The following is a 15,711-nucleotide window of genomic DNA, read 5'->3' as shown; positions in this document are numbered from 1 at the left end:
GTGTGACAACAGAAAAAACACATTTTTCATGTCTCAATCACAAGTGTAACTTTGATCCATTTGAACCAAAACTGGTTCCTCAACGCCTCCTGTACAATTCAGCCTGGTAGAAGCTGCCAGGTTTGAATGTTTCATTGTTTCAGACACTGCCCATCCTTGAATTTTACGTAATTGCGATACTTTAAAGGAGGGTAACTGAAAGATATCGTGCATAATGCACCTCATAAGCCTGTGTCAGTTCAGATTTCACAGCTGGAGAAACAAACTGAGAGGTGTCATCCATCACCGCAGAGGCTCAGGCGACACATGACTGCCCTCCACTTGAACAGTCCAAAACTATACATGATCGCTTCAATAAAAGTGTGCTGATATCGCTGCTATTGTGAGAGGTGATAAATCATCAAATTAAACAATTATGTGTGCTTAAGCTTCACTGAGCAACAATAAATGTAAATTAGAAGCTGTTTTATCCCAAATACACTGAGAGAGGTATAAACTCACGGATTGGGAAATGTACTCATTTTGCCCTTTCAAATTTAGAAGGAACATACAGCTTGATAAACAGGAATATGTTCAGTTCAATTTACTAACTAGGTGAGCATATTCTTTCTTTTTAAGTTCAAACATGTTTTTAAAAGCTCCCTCTACTTCACACTGCTATTTAGATCTGCCAGCGTGTGAAGCCATGCCTGGTGCTGCTTATACGTTTATGCTTTTTAAGCCAGTGCCAGCCGCAGTCCACTGAAGAAGACTTGGCTGAAATATGAAAGTTATCTCAAGACAGTCAGACGTGCGATTCCTGTCCTTGCTCATATATCTGACAATCTCCTGTACCATAGTTCTCATAGTTTACATGGTGAAGCAGAGTAGTCATTTTAAAAAATGTAATCTGCGCTATGTGTCCATTATCTGCAGTTTTATTATCTTGCAGTCTGTCCGGAGATGTAGCTCAGGTACAGTGAATCAGCGTGTACGGGTGGGTGTGTTTGTGATTGTTTATTCACAAAAGATACATTACAGTTTCTTTGTCTGATCTGAGTGTCCAGCCTGATAAGAGAAATGAGGCAGTAAGACAAACAACTGTCAGTTTGATACTGCTGGTGTGGGAAAGTTTGTACCTTTTGTCTGGGATGTCAGTGTATCTGATTACCTGTTGAGACTATTGCATCATAGCTAGACAGTGTTAATTTGACAAACATTTCTTGTTATTTGCATTGGCTTTTTGCTTAGTTTTGTATTTCCCTGCCTTCACATACACTCATAGTGTACAAATGAACATGTACATTTATTAGACCTTTGCGTTGGTACTTTTTACTGCTTTAGAGGCATTTAGAGATGTTTGTCAAGTGCAGTTTCTTGAGAAAAAGCCAGGTTAGCTAGTTAGGGTTTGTTAGTTAGCACAACAATGAGCAAATCCTACTGACTTTCTAGAAAATGGTCTGACTGTTTGACAATCTCTGCTAACGCTAGATTCTTATGTTTGTTCCTCTTCTTCTCCTCCCTGTCAGAGCTCATCCAGAATGGCCGGCTGCTGACGCTGCCCCTGAGGGCTGGCGACCTCCACTCTCTGGTTCCCGACGAAGACGGGAAGCGTCTGTATGTGGCCATGAAGGATAATCTTCTCTCTACCAGTCTGGATGACATAACGCAAAACCCACGGAAGGTTAGAGCTCAGTGATACACACAAACATTCACATACTTCCTCATGCGAGGTGCGAGACAAACATTCCACAGATGTGACTGCCGATCCATGGATGCTTGGGGATGCACTCAAAGACACAGAAATGATAGCAAGTTCAGAAAAACAATTTCCCTACGACTCCATGGCGATATTTACTGATGGTTCATAGGAGGTCACACCCCTCTGACTAATATCCTGTTTACTTTCTTATCTTTCTTGAAGTCTATACTCTTATTACAAAGATGCATGTCTTCTGCTCCTCAATCCTTGTTCTCTGACTTCAACCTTCATCAGCAGAATCAGTTCTGAGTTTTAGAAACAGAGTGACACGACCTGTGTTTCCGTCAGTGTTTTTTGATGCAGACTCAGAAGTTTCTCGTTAGAAGAAAATTTATATAAAATGATGAAAAAATTTGAAAGAAACCTTCTCAGTTTGGTGAAAAGTTGCTACTCTTGCTTTTTACTTCTTTGAGGAAGAGTCGTGTGTTCTTCTGCAAAGTTTTGTTTCTGTTAAGCAACAAGAACACTGTTTATTACATCCGTGTGCAACATGTCCTTTACCTCTACCTGCTGATGGCACCATATAGCCTGGTTTATTGACTCCAAGCTGGGTAGTGATAAAGATGCCTATGTTCTGTGAAACACTTCAATAGTTCACCTAAAATTTATTTGGCTGTTATTTGGCTGTCATATTTCTACATCTCTCCAACTAGCCACTCCATCAAAACTGATTAAAAAATCTTTCAAATGTCAGCTTTTTAGGAATAGAACATTTTCTTTGAGGCTGAAAAAGCATTTATCTGATTTTTGTCGCTTGCCAAAACCGACAAACTGATACCTACTTAATGAATTCCTGTCGGGCCACAAAATTATTTTATGCATGTTTTTTACATTCCTACTCCCTCAACTGTCTCTACGTTTATTGCTGAACTGCATTATCATCCATGTGTTGGCAGCCACAGTGGGACGTTACTCCTAGAATAAAAACATCTGAAATCTGGATAAAGTTATAAGCAGCGATAGCACAAGATCAGCTTCGGTCCACATTCTTTAAAGATTATCTTTAGATATTCTACACCTTTACTGAAAAGAACAAGGGGGAAATAGAGCATGGAAGTGACATTCAGCAAAGTTCCAGTGGACCAACAAAATTGACCACTGAACCCCACACTTCATGTATTTGAATTACTGCTCTATGTGTGTGGTCTGCAAATGCAAGATTATCTTTGTAGGTCTCAAACACAAGTGAGGGCTTTTATAGAATCACAACTTTCTTTTGACAGCGATGAGTAGTTGTAACTTTTTATGGGGAAATAAATGTTTTGAAGACTAGGATTTTCACGTTACAATGAGCCAGCTGGTCACATTCCCATTCTACATACAGTGGTGCGGCAAAACAGCGTTTAGCATAGATGTGGATAAGATTCATATTTGAAGGTTAAAACCAAGATTTGATTAACAACGCTCAGATTCATAGGGATTTGAATCTCAGAGGAAATCATTTTGAAAAAAATAAAAATAAATCCACGGTAACATTTAAGATAGATATTCTGTGGCTTTAACACCATATCCAGACAGCCAGACAGACACGTTAATGGATGATTGAGTTCAGGGTCACAGCAAGGACAGCAACAGTGCTGCCTTCTCATAACTGTGACTTGTCGGATCAAATCAATACCCTCATCAGTCAGACGCGCATGCAAGCAATCAGAGGGCCAGACAGGTAGACAAGCAGGCAAACAGCCACCCACTCAGCCAGGCAGCCAGCCAGCAAAAGACAAGATAGTCACACTCAACTCATAACTCAGCCCCATGCAGGCTGATAAGTTATGTATTTGTACATACAGAATTTATAGTCTGTTTATACCATTCTGGCTTGTGTGCAGTTTTTTTTCTCTTGTGGTGTTCAAATCAATCACAGAGCCATAATCTCAGCATTTCTGTTTGTTTTCCCAGCTCACATGCAGAGCTGCTGGTTATTTTTCCCCCCAGAACTTTAAAGCATGATGTTTATTTACAGTATATGTTTGTCTTACTGACAGACTTAAAAGAACTGACTTTGGCAGACAGGTCGGCATGTAACAAGTCCCTCCGGTTTATCTCAGTTCAGGGCAGAGTGCCGAACATGGCGCTGTCACTTTCAGTCACATTTTGCTTTGATCTGGCCAAAAATAAGGACTCAAGGCAATCTTTTTGTGGGAGTGTGCAGCTGTCAGCCTACCATTACACAAAGGGTCACCGCGGGTTAGTGTGTGAGTTTGTGGCTTTTTGTTTTCATATTTCTGCTGTAGTCATTCTTACTATATCTCCTGTTTCCTCTCCTTCTCTGAAATACAGAAGTTAAACAACTTCAACACTTTTTTTTCCTGTGGTTAATTCATTAGCCCACACTCAGCTTATATGTTATCTAAAGAGACAACCAGCATGCTCTTCACAGAGGAGTAAATTCCCATTAACCACAGTCTTTACCTGGTGGTACTGCTTTAGCGGTGGTCCATGATCCTGTCAGTGTGTGGTATTAGGAGATTAGGGGAAGTGTGGTCTAATCTAATCTGATCGTCTCGACTCTGCGGCCGGGCTCTCTGGGAATGACTACATCGGGGAACAATTACTTGACGTCGAGAAATTGTTTCCTGAAACCACCGACATTTGTCATAATGACTTTATTTGACTTTATGTTACATCTTCTAGATAGTGAGTTGACTTCCAGAGCAACAACAGCAATAGTTTTCTGTGAGGATTAGCAATTCATCCATGGACAGATCACATTGAGTTTTATTTCTTTCACTATCAAACATCCTTGATAAACGTGAAACGTTAAAGTTAGACAGTCAGTTTTCATCTTAAAGTATTGGCCTCTCTTTTTTTTATCTTCCGAACACTACAGTTTCTGTGGTATGTAGTGATAAGTGTGGACGTTCGCTTATCATATCTATTCCATCTCTGCCTCACAACTCTGGTCTCAGAGGGAATGACTGAGTCAGGGAAATATTTAGATTTGTCATCTAGCTGCCATTGGACCCTAAGCCTTAACCTCTTCCTCTTGCACATTATCTATAACTCTTATTTATTTCCCACTCAGCTTCACATAAGAGCAGTGAAAAAAAATCCCCTTTTTGGAAATGTTATACTCTGATTAAGTTTACATGCAAATAAATTATGTAGTTTAATGGGATTAGGTCAGCATAAGCAAGATGTGTCTTGTTTTGATCACATGAGTTTCCATATGCTCCGTCTGTTTTGGAGAAATTGGTCTTCCGGTGAAGTCATTCAGTTCCTCAGTACAAATATTTTTTTTGTCCTGAGTGATAATGTTACCTGAACCCAGGATGAGCTCACAAGCAGACCCAAAGCAAACAACCTGATTTAGAAACAACATTTGTATCAGACCACAATTATTCTGGCATTTTATTATATTTTCCATATCTGGTCCTGACTAACAGCTGGATCACCTCCACAGTGATTGTAGCATTTGGAGTGTTCCCCATCTTGTTTCATCTCTGTGTTGCAGATGTTCGACAGAGTTTTCGCTGCCTTTTCTTTTAATATTCAATGCCGAATATTTGTCCAAGGGCTTGTCATGTTCATTCAATTTGGGATTTTAAAAAAAGACCCAAATTTAAAAGGATGATGATGGAGCTAGAACCTTGTTTAGTTCAGGTTGGGTCCTCCTCAGTGGGCACTAATACCATAACCTTTGAGTCTTATCTATAAAATAAGAATCCACTGCTACAACAAAGAAACTGGCACAAATGAACAGCTACACAATAATTGGTTTATGAACAGATAATCATGTTTTAGATAAAAACAATGTGTTTTAAGTGTACGCTTAAAGGAGCAACTACTAAGGATGTAGACATCCAATTCCCTCTGTAGATGCAGTCAAATTATAGATTAATCTTGTAGCCACCATCTCTGTTGCTCTGACAGCTTGGCCCATTAACAAGACTCAGTATTGCTGCCAGTTGGTTTTTATATTCTCCTTCCGGAAGCTGCCTCTCAGCTTAGACACAAGAGATGTTTTTTTTTCTTTATTCATCCAGATTAGTCATGTTCTGTTGGCTCTCCATGCCTGGCCTCATCACAGAGCACCTGCCAGTCCCAAAAGGCTTTTATCAGAAATGTAGCATGACCAATAAACACACTTTTTGAATCTCTTTCTCCCTTTCTGTGCGTTCTCTTTTCCTCTTTCTCTCTGTAGCTGTTCTGGCCAGCCAGTCCGGACCGTGTCCAAGAATGTCTCATGGCTGGGAAGGATCCAGAGGTGATAAATATCACATGCACAAACATACACGCACAAACAAACACATGTGATTGCATGAGGACAGCAACGTGTAACTTCCATGTTGCTGTGAGTGCAGGTAATCGGTTATTTAAGTAATACAGAAAAAGAAGTGTTTTCAGTCAGAATGCTGCACAGATATGGATCAGGACTTACAGGTTAGGCCATATCAGCTTTATCCATCCTTTCTTCACTGCCTGCTGCAGTGTGATTCTACCAAACAAGACCTGTCTTAAATGCTCTGTAACAATGAAGCAAAACAGTTGCAGGATAGATTAGAATCTCAGCGGAACTAAAGCTGAATGAATCAGATTCATTTGGGAACTGTAAACAAACAAAAGCACTGACGCTGGTAGGGAAATCAAGATTCAGGTCAGGGAAGGACAGAATGGACAGACAGAAATGTAAAAACACTGCGCATCTTCACATTGTGATCTCTCTCCCTGTCTGTCTCTGTCTGTATTTTTCTCTCTGGCCAGTTGGAGTGTGCTAACTTCCTGCGAGTTCTGCAGCCTTTTAATCAGAGTCACCTGTATGTGTGTGGCACCGGGGCCTTCAACCCTCGCTGTGCTCTCATACCTACCAGCATCTTCCATCAGGTAACAATACAGACACTTTATCTCTCTCTATCACACACACATATACAGACAAAGTCATACTTTTAATAGCCAATTACTTTTAATCGACAATTACTAGATTGCTAATCACTGTACCAAATATATGTTTTTCTATATCGATGCCTACATTTACAGATGTACTACAGACTAATATCACACTTAAGCGATAACATGATTTTAGTTCACTGTGAGTGAAACATAAGAGGGAGACTGAGCGTAAAAACTCAGCTTGGTTTGGTGATAAAACAGACAAAGCCTGATTACAGTTGATGTGACAATGTTTTGAAAAAATGAGAACTGCGTACGATCACCACATCAGCTTCATTAATTGTTTAACCATGCAGTTAAGGATTATACAATATTTCTCTGCAGCACTGTGTTTATTTCCTTGCTGCACCTTTAAATATGACATTTGTTCTGAAGCATTTTTCAGTCAATGTCAGTGGCTTTTCCTCTCCATCACATCCATACAGCTTGCTCTTCTAAACTTCATGTTTTAGGCTTTTTGAAACTTCACTATGAAGTATGTGAATATACATTTATAAACTGATGTGATCAGAAGAAGCATACTGCAGTCTCAGACTTTTTTGCTGTGAAGTTGCGCTTCCTACCACCCACAATCCTACATGTGTGTTCAGGCTCCCGGCCCCTATACTCGGGGCTACGAGCAGCTGAAACATCTGATTAATATATGTGGTGTCTGCCCCTATGCCCATATATGAACACTGGCAGTGTGCACCTTGTGACATCTGGCCATGAAGTGTAGACAGTTCCATTTGTCATTGAGGCAGCACTGTGGGGTCCATCAGACACCTTAGATTTGTTTTGCCATTTTTACAGCAGGGAAAGAAATAGATGTAATTCTAGAGGACAACAATATATCCTATTTTCACTCAGCCAAGTCTATACTCTCTTTATATTTAGGCACATTGGTTATGAATTTGTCAGGAATAAGTTGCAAGTTCTAAATATGATCCATTATGGAGGTTTGCATGTGTGTGTTTCACACAGTTATGTCTATGTGAAGTCAAAGATTGATCAGGTTTTCTGTGAGTCTGGCTTTGTGCATTGTTGCATGTGTGCCTTGCCGCTGTGTGCTTATGTGTGTATGTGTGCGTGTCATAGAATAGCTAATCCCATGAAAGGCCGTGTGAGATCAGAGCAGAGGTTCAGACATGGTTCTTAGAGGAGCTGGTGGTGCTGACTTGTTTAAGGCTGGACTTCACACATTTTAAAATCCCTCCATTTCACCTGATTACCCTCAATTAGTTGCTCACGGTGTGTGTGTGTGTGTTTGTGTGTGTGTGTTAAGCGTATGCTTGTGGGACAGGATGGTTCAACTGGCTCAAATATGCTACCAGCTCCTTTTATTGGATCAAAGGATGAATAGGTTCAACGATAAATTAAAAAATTTACATATAGCTCTCTCATCTGCCACTTTCTGTCCAGCTAATTTCCTCCCTCTCTGACATCTGTGTTTGTGTTCTTTGCCAGTCAGAGCACCAGACTCTCTCCTACAGCCAGACAGAGTGTGGGAAGGGGAAATGCCCTTACGATCCGTTCCAAAAAACAGCTTCTGCTGTTGTTGGTAAGATAACTATTTCTTAAGGCTCAACTCAAGTAAAACATGAAGTGTGAGTTAGCACAGGAGAACAAAGCGACTGAGGGTTTTGCTTTTAGCACTTCAGTTTCTGATGAGCAAAACAAAAACTGTAGGCAGAGAAAATAATTCAGATGTGTATAAGCAGTCAATTAATCACATTAAACACAACACAAAATATGTGATTGCTGCTGGTGGGTTCTTTGCAGAAGCATGCCACTGACTGCGCTTGTTGTAATATTGTTTATTTGGATGTTGTTCCCCAAACCCCATCATAGTGTGCATTTCTGCAGCTTCTGAGACTGCTGGAGATATTTGTTACTGTATGAACAGCTGGTGAAGAAGCAAAATGTGTAAAATATTTTATATATTGTGTCCTGACTTATGAGTTTTATTTATACTTTATAAGAACCATTGTGAAAGTATGTCATTTTTGTGCACCACGTGCAGATGGAGAGTTGTATGCTGGCATCACCTCAGACTTCATGAGTCGAGACTCGGCCTTCTTTCGTAGTCTTGGCAACCGGCATGTCATTCGCACTGAGCAGTACGATTCCACCTGGCTGCAGGGTGAGTGCAAAAAAGCAAACAAAAATAAACTAACGCAGATAAAGTACGAGAAGCTCCTGCTTTTCAGGAATGGGCCAGTCTCACTTTGAATGAAATAGCCCTAAATTGTATGTTACATATGCTCGTCATTGTGATATGCTCACGGTCCCTTGTTCAGACTGAGGTCTTGAGGCTAAAATGTTAAATCAATCAATAATATATCAAAATAGGCCCTTGTGCCTTCCCATTGAGAATCAGACGTGAGCAGAGATAAACATTTCTTTCTTTTGTTATTTTTGATCTAATAAAACCTTAAACTTAGTGTGTTTAGTGTAATCTACATTATTTGTGTCTTCAGTTAACTGAAATACTGAATAATTGTCTGGATGCCTTAAGCCATCCATGTTTTTGATCTGTTTTTGATTTGCATTGAACTTGCCGATGTTTAAAATGAAGCGATTTTGAGTTCAGACTTCCTTCTTTCAAGGTACAATGAATACTCCGACAGTATCTTCATGTGCTGCAAATGAACCACTGCTGATTTCAGTATACAAGGCATGTAGGGAACACCAGATGAACCAAAAAAAAAAACCTTTGTCCTTATTCATAATACAATTAACTGGATTTTGGAGATTTTTCTGTGAAATGTCAGTGCTGGTCCTTCATTCACTTAAATCACAAATCTAATAATATGTACTGTATAACTAAAGTACCCAATGAGCTGGATACATAAAGTATGCTCAACATGAATATAATGTCACAGGAGCAGCAGTGACAACACTTACTGCACCCAATGTGGTGTCCTAGCTTCATTTGTATTCATTTGGAGATTTCTACAGCATCCCCATTCCTTTAAATGTAATTTTGTAAACTAAATAGTCTGAAGTAAACTGAAAGGTGAACTTAAGTCTTTTTTTCTCTAAATCAGCATCTCTAAAATCATCCTGCTGGTGTTTTATCAGGCCAGCGTGTCGACGTCTGCTGCTGATAACAACAAGATACATGTTGACTCTCTCTGCTCTTTATAAACTCACGTCTACCTCCCCTGTGCCTTTGCGCTATCTTTCGTATTCATGCACTCTTACATGCATGTTACCCGCATATCAGTATAACTGGACGGCAATATCTTGTACGTGTGTGTGCATTTTCAGATGCCCAGTTTCTGCGGGTAGCGCCACTGTCTGAAACAGATAACCCAGAAGATGATAAAGTCTACGTGTTCTTCACTGAGCGCGCTCAGGAGGCAGAGGGGGCTGCTGGGAAGGTGCTCTACTCCAGAGTGGCACGTGTGTGCAAGGTATGGGGTGTGTTTGTCAAATAAAGATAGTAAACAGGTTTGTGCACTCATATCAGAACCTGTCTGCATGTAGTTTACGTAAGCTTGTTTGCCTGTACAGCAGAGTACATACGTATCTGTTGGTATGTGTAAGACTGCGACCATTCAGGGTGTGTTGAGGACAGTAATTGTGTTCACTGAATGTTCTTTCTGACCTTTCGTGAAGCATGTACATAGGGGACTGTTTATGTTTCACTGTGTCTTCTGCTCTACAGTGATACTCTGTGATAGTTTGTATGCTATGCCCCATTTTGTGGAAATATGTAGACATGTATGGCCATGCCATGAATCTCTTTGCCAGCTTACAACTTGTGTGTGTCTTCATATGTATCCAGGTGTACATATTTTCAGAACTACAGTGATTCATTGATAAGCTGATTGACTTAAAGGTTGTCTACAGCTGCATGGATAGTCCAAATTTGATGATTTCATTGTTATTTGAAGCCTTTAACAAAATGGTATGGTAAAAATAATAATAATGATATTTAAATGTGACGTGACAGTAGTTACATTACAATTTATTAGATGTTTTGTAATTTTCTGTGTAGAATGATATTGGAGGCCAGAGGAGTTTAGTTAATAAGTGGAGCACTTTCCAGAAGGCTCGTATGGTGTGTTCGGTTCCAGGACCAGACGGCCTCCAGACACATTTCGACCAGCTGCGTGAGTACACACACAATTGGCAAAGACATTACATGCACAATTACACCTCAGCTGTTGGTCACAGCAGCAGCTGGAGATCTGCCACTGAGTGTTTCAGGACGAATTGAGTTCAGACATTTAGCCAGTCTGTTACTGTTCTGAGGTGATGAAAGACAGTTTACAGACAGCGGAAAGTTAAAAGGTCTGAACCACCGCCTCTGTATACTGTATGCCTGCATAGCTCCGGCGTTACCACGGTGACCAACAGCCCAGTTGGTCACCTTGGGTTCTCTTCTTGCTTCAGCCTTGGTTACCACAGCAACTGGCCTCAGCATTCAGTAGCACTAAGTTTATTCATCATCAAAGATTCCCATTTATGTCCTCCGGTTAGCACTGTGTGTGTATTTGTTCGTGTGTGCGTGTGTCTTTTTGTGTTCAGGAATGGGTCGATGCAGTTGTAAGTCTGTAGTGAACTTTTTATGAACTAATTAACTGTGTGAGTCAGAATCGATATCTGCTCATATACATCCTTGTTTTTCTGGATGAGGGTATAACTTCACTGGTAATGACCATGTTGCTATGAATACATGTAAGACACTCACTTGTCTTCAGTGCTGGAGTACCTCTTTAATTACCATCTGCAAGCTTTTGATGACGCAAATGCACCAATTAGTGTTGCAATAACTAGTGAAGTTAGTTTATATTTTTACATTTTACAACAGAAGAGAAGTGAGAGGACCTCAGCTGTGTGACAACTCCATGATAAACATAGAAAACTTTACAGAATACACAAACTCAATGAAACCTTACGAGCCTCTTCACTGCATTTTTTTTGTCATATTTCAATTTCAACTGTCAGATTTACCCCCCACATAAAGTGCAGCCTGTTGTTGTGAGTTTTTTAAAAATACAAAGCATTATTTATTAATTTTAGTGTGAGTTTATATTTTGAGCAGTGGAGCAGGTTGAATAGTGAATACAGAGTATTTTATTTATGCTTCTTATAACCTGCTGCCTCGAACATATAAAGCTGAGGAGGATTCCTCACTGCACTGCACTGCATATCTATCATCACTTTAATTTAAGCAATGTTATTTCCTCCACTAAAATGGAGATTAAAATGTTTTGAATGCCAGGAGTCCTAAAAATATGCTTTCTGGTTGAATTATAGGGTTTACATACATCATTTTACATACATACAGATTATTCTCTGGTAAACTGCACTGTACCACTCTGTAACCATTCTCCCCACATGGCACTTACAGCCACAATGCCTTACTTTGAAGGCCTGTGCCTTGTACAGGAGGTCACTGGAGCTTTAAATGAACAATGTACAAACACTTAGACACAATTGTGAGAGAGAGGTACATTAACTGCAAGGAGTGAGGATGGTAGTCCAAAGCTGTGTTGTCATGTAATAGCTGCGCCGGTACTCAGCTGTCTGCCTGACCCCTGGGTTATGGACCCAGAGCACATCTTTTGTGCTATTCTGATGGCACTTACTTCAGCTGTCTGGGTCATATTTGATCATCATATTTGATCAGTCATATATGATTTTTGGTCTGCATTACAAATTGGGGATAAGGGAAGGCTTTGGAAAAGCATTGGAACAAGAACTTTAGAACTGTTTTCTATATTTTCCTTTTATAAAAGATACGAGAGTGTATGACATCCAGAAATGGAAAGAAAGCATTGAAGCTCCTCTTCTTATCAGTTGGAGAACTTGAACTGCTCTTAAAAAAAGACTACTTGATTGCACCCAAGGACTCTTAAAAGGTGTCCAAGTGGCAGGGAGAGTCCAAACAATGGATGCTAAAGTCATGCAGTGTGTACTTCTAAGCTAATGGCCTATTAGTCAGCCTGCAAAGCCAACACACTTCTGCTGCATCACTCTACTGTCTGTCACCCCTGATGGGAATCAAACCAAATATCCCTGGCTTAGGAGGCCTGTTCCTCATCCATTAGTCCACCAGGGCTTTCATCAAGTAGTAGTTTGGATGTATTTACAAGATATGTAGGAATGTGGGCAGCAAGGTGCACACATGGCAATGCTAAGGAGTGAAACACTAGGAACATGAGATAAAGGATGAATTGAAACATAGATGTTTGCCTTGACCTCTGGGTTTTGGACCAGCACCACTCTGCTATAAGTCATCCCTCCCAGTGAATGCTTGCTGAATCAGGTTTGTGGAACAACTTGCATGGAAGTTTACTTTCTTATCTCAGCTGTTCGTGTAAACAGAGAACGTTCAGTGTTAATACTGTAAGCGTTAACACAATAAATTATACCCTCCTTATATAGTCCAGTCCCTACACATGCCCACGTGCAACAATAACAAACACTTGAGAGGAAAAAAGAAACACAGTTGTTAAAACACAAAGTCGGGCCTCAGCCTGTCTGTGTACACAAAACCGTTCGGACTTGTCTGGAGCATAAACATTTTTGCCCAGCATGCCTGTGGCCATGTTTTACACATCTGATAAGGGTGCATACAAATTTGTTTGTGAATACACTTCAGCAATACACACACACACAAAACCACAAATCCCATATACAGGAGATTAACACATCAGGTTAAGAATGCTGCCAGTGTTGTGTTTATGCCATGCTCTGCCACACAGAAACACTACAAATCCCATAAATCCTTAACAATCTACGGGTCCCTCATAGAAGCAGAGCTGTGTACGCCACCTGGCTGTGTGTAGGTGTGTATGTATGAGAATTCTGGGGGAAATTACGGTTTTTCAGGTGCTGGGTTGAAACACTAAATAAATCAGTATATATTCTTCAGGTAACACACCAGATACAAAGCTGTATGGCCACTCACCCTTCCAGTAGTTTCTGTGTGACTCCAATTCCAAACAAGTTAGGACAATTTGTTAAATGTAAATAAAAACATAATTCAATAATTTGCCAATCTCATACACCAACATTTAATTCACAATAGAACATATTACAAAACCATGCTGTTCTAACAGATGTTTCATTGGCATTTCATTGTCTTGTTGAAATATGCAAGGCCTTCTCTGAAAAAGTTTTAATATAGTAATATGACTGTCAGTACTGATGGTTCCTTTCCAGATGTGCATGCTTGCCAGTTCCTTGGTCGCTAATGCACCCACATACCACCGGCACCCACGTACCACCAGGTGTCGCATATTCTTTGAACGTAATCTATTGACCATATCCACATTGCATGAACAACCTTTCGGGCGACGATCTCATTTGAATGGCACACAGAAACATCTATTCTTGTAAAATCAAGTGTTTCAAGACCGTTTGCGTAGTTTGATGGTACTGAGTCTGGACTAGTTGTTATTTCTTCATGGTGTCCCAATGAATTTGTTCTTTTATTATCAATAATTATGATTAATGAATAAATTCATTTACTGGATTTTTCTTAGTTCTAGATATTTTGTGAAGTAATGACACTGTTATAGCAAGAAAAAAATACTTAAGTAGTTTACATTTGTTGACATTTTTGAAGACTTGTTATAAATGGCTTATTCCCCTTTAATCCCTTTACTATATATTTACAGTTTTTTACTCACATATTTGAAGGTTTTGAACACCTTCCACTTGGCTTTGTTTTGACCAAAGCATCTGGTCGGCAGTCGCCACATGGACTGATTCACAGGACTGGGCTTTGAGTTCATTGTTCTGTTGTTTTTGTGTCTGGAGTCATCCCGGCTTTGTTCACTTTCATAAACCTCATTGTCAATGTTTTTTTTCTGTCTGTTGATGCCGCTAGCATGAAACAAGTTGAGCCTCACTCAACCAAAATTTGTCAAAAACAAGTGGAGTGGAAGCTCAAACTATTCAGATTGGTGACCGTCTCACATAAAAAGAGTCTTTGCTGTTTACAGCAGTTGTCTTGGTTGCTGTGGTTGTTGTTGTTGTAGTGGAGAGTCATGCTATGAGGTTTAAGACCTGGAGGCAGACAACCCTCTGTGGCCGGAATTAGTGTCCTAACATGAGAGACACTGAGGTATTCATCCATTTTTTTTTATCTATTCTTGTCTGAGTGCATAAGATTCAAAGTTCTAGACATAAGACAGCACCCATACCCTTTCCATAAACAGAAAAGACAGAACATGACTGGAACAACTTGTGGATGGTGCTGAAATATGGAAATGATGATGGTTAGACAGAGAATCAATTCATCTATTTTTGAAATGATACACAGTTCAAAAAGTTCAGCACAGAAACAGACCACATGTGCAAAAATCTCTCATCTCAGCAAGTCTTTTGTTATATTTTGAGTCTGAAAATTTGAAGTAGATAATCTGCCACTGGTTGCTGTAGGGGATCATTTTCATTGTGGTAAAGCAGATATCCATTATTTACCTTACCTGCACTTGAATTGGCACGTACTGCACATAGGGATTTTTAAGATTTTTAAGATTTTTAACAGCTGTAGCAACTAAGAAATGGTGATTCATTTTCCCCCCTGCCTAAATAATTGTGGGTCTCCTCAGTTTACTGGTACCATACAATCCAGTTATCACTCCTAGGGATAATGGCTCCATCACTTCACTTTCAACTTGCAAATTGGAGCTCCTGTTTCACAGCCTCCGTGTGAAATGTTTAATTCACCAAACAAGGTTTTAAAACTCGGCCATGGGCTGTGCTCATTCTTGCATGCTTCCATTAAAAGATTTTCGCAACTACTGCATTAAACTCTGGAATAAATGTCCATTGTGCCACAGAGGGGCTTTATCCCCTATTAATTTATTTATCTTTTTCCAAGAATGAATACTTTTTCATCTTTCATTTCCAGGTATTACTTAAAAGTAGATCAAACGTATAGAATTTTATCTTGAATAGAAGCCTTTTTGTATTGTCTTAAGAAGCAAAGGCAAAAATATTTTGCAGTATTCCAGTGCTCCAACCATTGACCCTACATCTATGATGGATGGAAGCTAAATATCACTAACAGGAGGAGTAACATTTCAGAGATTGATGTTTTATGGGCAACCCTGTTCTTCCAAAGACTTTTTTAG

The 15,711-nt window shown here is 39.8% G+C and overlaps 1 protein-coding gene across 3 annotated transcripts in view; it reads left to right on the top strand.

Annotated features, from left to right (window-relative positions):
- sema3h (sema domain, immunoglobulin domain (Ig), short basic domain, secreted, (semaphorin) 3H) overlaps positions 1 to 15,711 on the top strand; it is a 54,919-nt gene that overhangs the window by 21,050 nt on the left and 18,158 nt on the right. For all 3 annotated transcript variants that reach the window (XM_072366731.1, XM_072366730.1, XM_072366729.1), the window contains exons 2-8: positions 1,509 to 1,663; positions 5,883 to 5,945; positions 6,443 to 6,562; positions 8,075 to 8,168; positions 8,631 to 8,750; positions 9,881 to 10,026; positions 10,614 to 10,728. In XM_072366731.1, coding sequence (XP_072222832.1) covers positions 1,509 to 1,663; positions 5,883 to 5,945; positions 6,443 to 6,562; positions 8,075 to 8,168; positions 8,631 to 8,750; positions 9,881 to 10,026; positions 10,614 to 10,728 — 813 coding nt within the window. The remainder of the gene's footprint in view (positions 1 to 1,508; positions 1,664 to 5,882; positions 5,946 to 6,442; positions 6,563 to 8,074; positions 8,169 to 8,630; positions 8,751 to 9,880; positions 10,027 to 10,613; positions 10,729 to 15,711) is intronic.

The sequence above is a fragment of the Leuresthes tenuis genome, unplaced genomic scaffold (assembly GCF_036924035.1).
Source record: "Leuresthes tenuis unplaced genomic scaffold, fLeuTen1.0.hap1 SCAF_16, whole genome shotgun sequence".
NCBI classification, from domain to species: domain Eukaryota; kingdom Metazoa; phylum Chordata; class Actinopteri; order Atheriniformes; family Atherinopsidae; genus Leuresthes; species Leuresthes tenuis.
The sequence above is the reverse complement of the archived record's forward strand: the minus strand, read 5'-3'. Positions and strand labels throughout refer to the sequence as shown.